This window comes from Quercus suber, unplaced genomic scaffold, assembly GCF_002906115.3.
Source record: "Quercus suber isolate HL8 unplaced genomic scaffold, Cork oak 2.0 scaffold_206, whole genome shotgun sequence".
NCBI classification, from domain to species: domain Eukaryota; kingdom Viridiplantae; phylum Streptophyta; class Magnoliopsida; order Fagales; family Fagaceae; genus Quercus; species Quercus suber.
In genome coordinates, this window is record NW_027069664.1 from 660,714 (window position 1) to 670,767 (window position 10,054).

The 10,054-nt window shown below is 41.1% G+C and overlaps 1 protein-coding gene across 1 annotated transcript; it reads left to right on the forward strand.

Annotated features, from left to right (window-relative positions):
- The first annotated feature begins 8,457 nt into the window (after nt 1-8,457).
- Nucleotides 8,458-9,392, forward strand: LOC112022396 (uncharacterized). Its single transcript, XM_024054985.2, has 2 exons — nt 8,458-9,051; nt 9,138-9,392. The coding sequence occupies exons 1-2, from the start codon at nt 8,458-8,460 to the stop codon at nt 9,390-9,392; spliced, it is 849 nt and encodes a 282-aa protein (XP_023910753.2).
- Nucleotides 9,393-10,054: the final 662 nt, after the last annotated feature.

Here is a 10,054-nt window from a genome sequence, read left to right on the forward strand (position 1 = left end):
TGGAGAATGAGAAGATATGCAAGCCTATGGTAGATCATTTCTATTGGAATGAATTTGAGCGAAACATATACCCTTCAAACACATGAGAGTCGAGTGTTTATTTCCGTGAGGGTCTACATATTTAGTTTACTCCATCTTCGAGTGAAAATGCTTTCTAAGTAATTGTAAGTTGTTTAAGAATGTTTGTTCATGATATGTTATGAGTTTTGAAGAACTTGGTTGTTCTTTGTTGATGGCGTTGCAACCTTGGTGTTTTTGGGAAAGTGAATTTGAGTTTTGCCTAAAGATGAGCAAAAGCTAAATGTGGGGGAATTTGATGAAAATGCAAATTGTCATATTTTTCTCCCTTAATGTTTAGTCATTTATATTTATTTGTTACTTAAATGTACTCATTATTCTTATATTTTGATTTAGGATGCAAATGAAGGCAATAAGTGCAAGACGTAGCTAATTGGGCGATTTTGGACTGTTTCGACATCATTTCGTAATCTGGGCATAACTCTCTCATCAGAGCTCCGATTGAGATGATTCAAGATGCTATGTAATGCCAAGAAAAAGCTCTACAGCTTTCGTGTTTTGAGTTTTGAGAGATACTAGACATATCAAGGTCGAAATTAGGCACCTACACTGCTGACATTCTGGAATATTCCTTCGCCTGAAATTCTAATACCTGATGCGGTTTATTTTCAAAAGCTTCCAGATCTAGTGCACAAAAATTCCAGCTGAAAAACACCATTTTCCTAGTTATATTAGGACTTTGTTTTATTTTTAATATTTTCCTTAATTAGTCAAATTTGGATATTATTATTTAGAATATTTTTAGGAGATTTTGTAGGCTTGGGAAAGGGGGAATTAACGTGTAAAAGAGAGGAGGAGAAATTAGATTGGAAACACACCTCTCTCTCCCCTCTGCTCTAACTTCTCCTTTGAGCTTTCATCATGACCCTACTTGGCTAAAATTTTATACTTGGTCGAAGGAAACTGAAGTCTCGGAATCAATAAAACTGTGAGATCTAATTTGTTTTTATTGTTCAATTTATGCTTTGAATATCGGATGTTTTTCTGTGCCTATTTTCATGATTGTCTCATTAAATTACTAGGAGGCCTACTAGTTTATTATTCATTGCAATCTATTGCTAGGTTAGATATCAACTCCGTAATTGTTTGATCTCTCTAATTTGTGAAGCAACCAAGATTTAATGATTTGTTGCGTCTGAAATTATTAGATCTTAGTAAGAACGCTCGACTAAATTAAATGCATCTGCTTGTGCTTGTGTTGTTTATCTTCATCGATCTCTCTAATTCTTAAGACTGCTGCTAGATTAAACTTTTAGCGCTTGTCTTGGGTTATTTAGTAGTTAGGGTTAATTAGATCACTTATTTTCTAATTAACTGTGACTAAGGAGAAATAGGAAAATAGTTCCAACGGTGAATATTCAAAGTGTGAATTGATATGTGCTTGCATCGATGATCAATTATAATATTCCGATGGTGGATGTTGACTTAGACCAAGGTCTGTTCTCTTGATTGATTTTGATACTTTGATTTAAATTGTTCCTTAGTTGTTTTTCTTAAAATTCTTTCCCTTATACTCAACCCCCCCCCCCTCCCCCCAAAATCCTTGTTCATGTAGCACAAAACTAGGCTAGATACTTTTTGTGGGAACGATCCTCACTCATACTACTACATGTATTTTTTGGAATATAGGTTTTATTTTTGGTTGCCTGCGACAGCACACCAAATTATATATATATATATATATATAAAGGAGTGCACAGTAGTTTTCCAAAATCTTCTTTAAATAATTAGATTGATGAAAAAAAGAAGAAGGCCATTAACAGTTCTGTATATTAGCTTTCCCTAAATCTTTCACATCAACATTATTATTATGTAACTTTTTTGATAGCATTCATAAACTCTATATTAACTAATAGACCAGATAATTGCAATCGTCCAAACGGTCCAACCTGGACGAAGAAGGGTGCCATAAAGACAGCCATTCAATGCCCTAACGGTTACGTATTGACGAGGAGACCATTGGAACCACCATTAAGGCCACATTAAGCAGGCATGAGGCGTTACAAAGAAAGCAATCAAGCCACCATTAAAGAAAGCCAACGGCTAGCAAGAAGAAGAGCCTATTTATAGGCTCCCCAAAGCTCAAGACAAGGTACGGATAATATCCACTCTTATATATGAATTCTTTCTATTCTCAGATTAACTCAAAAACCCTTTTTTTCTAACTTTGTCATCGAAGACTTCATGGTTAGCACCACACCAGTGACCACCTGAGAGAATTCCTATTTGCAGTTTCTTGCAGGACCTCTGACGAGCTCGTGTTGGGAACCCTCTAGACCAACCTAATTACTAACGATTTTAGCATCATCAGTTTGGCATCATCTGTGGGGATGACAACTTCAGACCTTTGTTTGAAAGCGTAGTTCCGTTCGACTCTAAGATCCAAATGGAGTCCAATACACCACAAGATTCTACAGCATTAGCTTTGCAAATCCAAACCTTTACAGCTAGCATGGAAGAACTCACTAGGCAGAACCATGAGATGAGGTTACAATTGCAAAAGGACGAAAATTGCTCACCCACGAGTATTGGGACTAACAGAAACAATGACAAAGATAGCCACAGAAGAGATGATTCTCGACAACCAAACTTCCAGATGAAGCAAACTCAGATCTCCTTAAGAACATGAGGAAGGAGATGGATGAACTGAGAAATGCGATGAAGGAAAAGATAGATAGAAACTTGGACTGGATGGTTAGGATGACAGACTTCCCCTTCACTATAAGGATTTTGGAGTGTCCCTTGCCACCGAAGTTTCGACTTCTGCAGCTTGAGTCATTTGACGGCCTGAAAGACCCGTTGGATCACATAACCTCTTGCAAGACAACCTTGAGTCTACTACAGACCCTAGTTAAGATCTTATGCCGCTCTTTTCCTACCACCTTCAATGGGGTAGCATGAGTGTGGTTTAGCAAACTGGCAACCTCGTCCATCGACAACTTTGAACAGCTAGGCAGTTCTTTTGTGTGCCACTTTGTTGGCGGGCAACGTCAAAAGAGGCCGCGGATCACCTACCCACCATCAGGCAAGGTGAAAGAGAATCCCTGAGGTCATATGTGAAGCGTTTTACTAGAGAAGTGCTAGAGGTTGACGAAGCTGATGACAAGGTGTAGTTAACCACTTTTAAAGCTGGGCTGAAATTTAGAGAGTTCGTAGTAGCCCTCATGAAAAGTCCTCAGCAGACGATGGCCGAGATGCTATTGAAAGCTTAGAAGTACATGAATGCAAAAGATGCCCTAGCTATGATAGGAGGAGAGAACACGCCTAAAGAAAAGGAGAGCACTAGGGAATACCAAAGAGGACATAAGAGAGAAAGAGGGGACCATCAGACCAACTCTAATGGGAGTAAGAGGAGAGACAATAAAATGCCACGAATAGTAAAATTTACTCCTTCGGTTATGCCTGTTGAAAAAATTCTGATGCAGATTAAGGACGATCACCACCATAAGTGACCAAAGCCATTGCACTCCTCACCCAATGTACAAGACAAGAGGAAATATTGCCGTTCCACAAGGATCACAGCCATTACACTGAAGATTGTAGAGACCTGAGGGAGCAGATAGAAGAACTAATTTGTAAAGGGAAGCTATAGAAATTTGTAAAAAAAAAAGGAGTCCAGCTGATCTAGAGATGATAGCAAAAAGAGGCCTGAGACTAATCCTAGGGACGAGGATAATTCGTATAGTTGTCCACAAAGCACGATAGAAGAAATAAAGACGATCACTGGGGGACTGTCCAGTGGTGGATCCTTTAGATCCCTCAACAAGTCACAGCAGAGACATGTAAATAGTGACCACAGGATACCTCCCTTGAAACAAAAAAGCAAGACAGGCATAGACATCCTGTTTTCAGAAGAAGATGCCAGAGGTGTGAAGCAACCACACTACGACCCCTTGGTTATCATGCTCATGATAGAAGGATTCAACACCAGATGAGTTCTTATAGATAATGGCAGCTCTGCTGACATTATCTACGTTTCAACTTTCCAATAGCTGAAAGTGGATCCCTAAAGATTGTGTCCTTTCGAATCTCTCCTCATCAGTTTCAACGGAGACCAAGTATACCCTAGATGGATAGTGACACTGACGGTCACAGTAGGATCACATCCCCTACAATTAACCCGATAGCTTGACTTTTTGGTGTCGGATTGCCCATCATTATACAATGTGATTATTGGAAGACCTACACTTAACCGTTGGAAGGGAGCAATGTCTACGTACTGCCTGAAGGTGAAATTTTTAACGGAGTATGGCATAGGTGAGGTGAAAGGAGACCAAGTGCTAGCCAGGGAATGCTATCAAGCAGTGCTAGCTGCAAAGGAGAACCATACTTGGATGATTGAGGAGGAGGAAGAAAAGAAGATAGAAGCCTTGGAAACTGTGGAACTGGTGGACGGAGAGCCAGCGAAGATGACAAAGATAGGGACAAACCTGAATCCTTAGATAAAGGAGAAGCTGGTACAATTCCTTAAGAAAATTTTGGATATCTTTGCATGGAGTCATGAAGACATGCCCGACATAGCAATAGAAGTCATCCAACATCGTCTAAATGTAAACCCTAAGAGAAAGCCTACCCAACAGAGGCAACGAGTCTTTTCCCCTGAGCGGAACAAGGCCATCATGGACGAAGTAAATAAGCTACTTGCAACTGATTTCATCCGAGAGGTCTACTACCCAGACTGGCTAGCCAATGTCGTCTTAATGAAGAAATCAAACGAAAAGTAGAGGATGTGTGTGGACTTCACGGACCTAAATAGTGCTTGCCCAAAAGATAGCAGGACATAAGCTCCATAGCAGGACATAAGCTCCTCATGTTTATGGACACATTCTCAGGCTACAATGATATTAAAATGTTAGAAGAAGACCAGGAAAAGACTGCCTTTATCACCAACTAAGGGCTTTACTGCTAAAAAGTGACGCCCTTTGGGCTAAAGAATGCAGGAGAAACTTACAAAAGTTCAGTTAACAAGATGGTTAGCAAGCAAATTGGGAGAAATATGGAAGTGTACGTCGATGATATGCTCGTCAAGACCAAAGAGGAACATACACACTTAGACGACCTTAAGGAAACCTTTACAACCCTCAAGCAGTACCAAATGAGGTTAAATCCTAACAAGTGCATCTTTGGGGTCTCATTAGGAAAATTCATGGGGTTTATTGTGTCCCAAAGAGGAATAGAAGCTAATCCAGAGAAGGTGCAGGCTATATTGGAGATGACTTCACAAAAAATAGTGAAGGAAGTGCAGAAGCTGATGGGAAGTCGTGGCCCTCAATAGGTTCATCTCCAAAGCCATAGACAAATGTCTACCCTTATTCAAACCCTGAATAAATCTTTTACTTGGACAACTGAGTGTGAAGAAGCCTTCTAGGAGCTAAAGCGTTATTTAAGCAATCCTTCCCTCCTAGCGGTATCAACCACAGCCGTGAGTGCAGCGCTTATTCGAGAAGAAAATAAGGTACAGCTTCCTGTTTACTACGTCAGCCAAGCATTCCAAAGAGTTGAGGCAAGGTATCCATGCATTGAGAAGATCATCTTTGCCCTAATCATTGCTTCATGCAAGCTTTGTCCATACTTTCAGGTAAACCCTATTTCGGTAATGACGGATCAACCAATAAGGAAGTCGATGAACAAACCTGAAGCTGCAGGAAGAATGGCGCAATGGGTAGTCGAGCTGAGACAGTTTAACATCAAATACCATGCCAAAACAACAATTAAAGCCCAGGCATTAGCTGATTTCATTGTCAAGTTCACTCTGCCAGAAGACGAAAAGTTCCAGGACGATTCAAAAAAATGGACGATCCAAGCAGATGGCTCGTTAGTTAAGAAAAGATGAGGAGTTGGGGTCGTCATTAACAATCCAAAAGAAGAAATCCTCAAGTACGAGGTACAACTTCAGTTTCCGGCCACCAACAATGAGACAGAATACGAAACTATACTGACAGGACTCAAGGTTGGAAAGGCTTTGGGGGCCAAGAACATACTCCTTAAAAGTGATTCCAAGCTGGTAATAGGGCAAATAAAAGGAGAGTCTGAGGCAAAGGAAGGCAGTTTGCAAAAATACCTCAGGTTAACGAACCACCTTATCCAAGAATTCGATCAGGTAGACTTTGTGCAAGTCCCCCAAATCCAAAACTCAAAAGCAGACAAAGTAGCAAGGCAGGCATCATCAAAAGAAGGAACAGGGTCCCTCGACTTGAAAGAAGAAGTTCAAAAATATCCAAGCATTAAAGGACTCACACTTTTGCAATTCGAGACCAAAGTAGTTGGACGACTCCAATCTTCTCTTTCCTTCATGATGGACGACTCCTAGCAAACACTGACGAAGCAAGGAAGATCAATAAGCAAGCAGTCAAGTTCACAATCTTGAATGACGTTCTGTATAAAAGGGATTCTCCATGCCTTACCTGAGGTGCATCGAGGAAGAAGAAGCTAAGTATATCTTGGAGGAGGTCTATGAAGAAATATGTGGAGACCACGCGGGCTTGAGATCCCTGGTAAGCAAAATCATTAGAACAGGTTATTTTTGGCCCACTATGCAGAAGGATGTGAGGGAGTTTGTCGAAAGATGCAACTAGTGCTAGAGGTTCAAGAACGTCCAATGCATCCCAGGAGAAAACATGACGGCGATTACCTCCTCATGAGCAAATGCCAGTGGAGAATAGACATCATGGGCCCCTTACCCCAAGGTAAAAGGTAGGTAAAATTTTCGTTAGTTGCAATTGACTATTTCACTAAATGGGTAGAAGTAGCCATTCAATGCCCCAATGGTATCGACAAGGAGACCATTGGAACCACCATTAAGGCCACATTAAGCAGGCTTGAGGCGTTACAAAGAAAGCAATCAAGCCACCATTAAAGAAAGCCAACGGCTAGCAAGAAGAAGAGCCTATTTATAGGCTCCCCAAAGCTCAAGACAAGGTACAGATAATATCCACTCTTATATACGAATTCTCTCTATCCTCGAATTAACTCCAAAACCCTCTTTTTTTCTGACTTCTTCATTGGAGACTCTATGGCTAGCACCACACTGGTGACCACCTGAGAGAATTCTTATTTGCAGTTTCTTGCAGGACCTCTAGTGAGCCCGTGTTAGGAACCCTCTAGACAAACCTAACTACTGATGATTTCACCATCATCATTAACTATTCACAAATTATTCCCAAGGGCCATTTACACTCCATTGTTTTACAACATAGAGGAAATTTATAAGTTTTTATTATTAGTAATTACGAAATCCATATCATTGGTGATGCATTCTCTCCAAAGATTAGATTCAAGAAAGGAGAATGTCTCTTCTAAAGTAATAAGGTCACCTTAAATATTATCAGTAAAATAATGGTGACCAAAATATGTTTCAATTCTAAATCTTTTAGCCTTCTAGTAAACCTAACAGAATTGGATAAGAATTTGCTAACCTACCCAAACTTGAAGCATATATAAAAATGAGTATGCATGGGTTGGGCATTTTTAGATTTGAACTTCGACTCTTATCTCTTGATGGGACTAACAAACTAAATTCCCCTGGACGATCTCATCAAACATACTCGTCCACCTTGGTGCAACATGGACGAACACAGAAGAACCATTAATAAGAGCGTTCAATGCCTCAGGTAGTTACTAAACAGTTGGCAGACTGTTGGAGCCTCATCAAAACCCTCATGAGCCTTGAGACGTTACAAAAAGGGCACTAAAGCCATAATTAAGGCCCCCAACGGCTAGGAACCACAAAGCAATATATATACACTTTGATCAACTACAGACCAGGTACATAGACACTCCTAAAATCACTCGTAGTTATTCTGCTATTCTAAAGGCTTCCTTGTACTGAATTTGGCATCGAAGACGTTGTGACAGGTACCACACTGGTGACCACCTTGAAGGAGCCATCTTTCCATATTTGCAAGGACACCGATAAGGTTTCAGCTCCATCTAGACGCATTTACAAGGACTGACGATTTTTACTTCATCAGTTTGGCATCGTCTGTAGGAAACGACATTTTTGTACATAGGTTCAAAAGTGTAGTTTCCAATTAACTTCTACATTCAGATGGAGTCCAACCAAGATTCAGTAGCATTAGCTCTACAAGTCCAGGCTCTTGCCGCTACCGTCGAAGAGTTCACCAGACAAAATTAGGAAATAAGGCTATAACTTCAGCAGGGGGAGAACCGGTCTAGGGCCAATCAAGTGGATGAAGGAGATAGCGATAGAAGGAGTGACCATCTAGGGTCGACTACTCCAGATGAACAAAACTCAGATCTTCTCCAGGAGATGAGAAAGGAGATGGACGAGCTGATGAACGCCATTAGAGAAAAAACAGACCAAAGCTTGGATAGAATGGTCAAGGCAACAGATTCGCTCTTCACCACGGCAGTCTTGGAATGCCTGTGCCGTCGAAATTTTGCTTGCCTCAGCTTAAGCCGTTTAATAGATTTAAGGACCTTCAGGACCACCTCAACACCTTTAAGATGACACTAGGCCTTCAACAGCTTCCTGATGAAATATTGTATCGTTCCTTCCCCACCACTTTCAAAGGAGCTAGAAGGGAATTGTTCATAAAGTTACCAATATCGTCCATCAACAGCCTAGAGCAGTTGAGCAACGCCTTTTTACTCCACTTTGTCGAAGGACAACGCCCAAAGAGGCCAGCGACCCACTTACTTACCATTAGACAAGAGGAGAAAGAAACCCTGAGATTGTACGTAAAATGCTTTACTTGGGAGACTCTAGAGGTGAACGAAGCTGACGACAAGGTGCAGTTGACAACCTTTAAAGTGGGGTTAAAGTTCAAAGAGTTCGTGGTTTCACTTGCAAAGAATCCTCATAAGACGATGGTAGAGATGCTACTGAAGGCACAGAAGTACATGAATGCTGAAGATGCTTTAGCCGCCATTAAGGATGTGGAAAGGCCAGAAGACAAGGGAAGGAAGGAGGACGATCGTAGGGGACGAAAGATCATCAGACTAGTGATGGGAGTAAAAAGAAAGATGAAAAAACTCATCGAACGGTAAAATTCACTCCTTTAGTTATACCTGTTGACAAAATTTTGGCGCAAATTAAGGATGAGCACTACCTCAAATGGCCAAGGCCATTACATTCGTCGCCCAACTTGCGTGATAAAAAGAAGTATTGCCGGTTTCACAAGGATCACAACCACTACACAGAGGATTGTAGGGACCTAAAGGAGCAAATAGAGGAGCTTATACGAAAAGGAAAACTGCAGAAGTATGTGAAAACGGGGGAATCTAGTAGGTTCAGAGGTGACAGCAAAATCCAGCTTAAATCTTCACCCAGGGACGAGGATCACACATCTTAGCGCCTGCCGAGTGTGATCGGGGAGATAAAGACAATCACAAGTGGCCCATCCACAGGTGGGTCATTTAGATCCCTCAAGAAAGAAAACCAGAGGCAAGTGAACAGTGTCCACAGAATGCCCCCGTTTAAGCAAAGACAGATAGACCGTGATATGTTTTTCTCAGAAAAAGATGCTAGGGGAGTGAAGCAGCCTTATGACAATCCTTTGGTCATAATGCTTGTGATAGAAGGATTCAATACCAAGAGAATCCTTGTGGATAATGGTAGCTTTGCAGGCATCATTTACCTATTCGCTTTCTAGCAACTAAAGCTAGATCCAAGAGGGCTGCGCCCATTTGACTCTCCCCTCGTCAGCTTCAGTGGAGTTAGGGTGTATCCCAAAGGTATAGTGATGCTGACAGTTATAGTGGGGACTCACCCGAGACAGTTGACTCATTAGTTGGACTTTTTGGTGGTAAACTGCCCTTCATCTTACAGTGTGATCATCAGGAGACCCACGCTTAACTGTTAGAAAGAAGCCACGTCCACCTATTACTTGAAGGTAAAATTCTCAACAGAGAACGGTGTGGGCGAGGTGAAGGAGATCAAGTACTGGCCAAGGAATGCTACCAGGCCGTGCTTATTGCCAAAAAAAAAAAAAAAAAAAAAAAAAACCAAACAAGG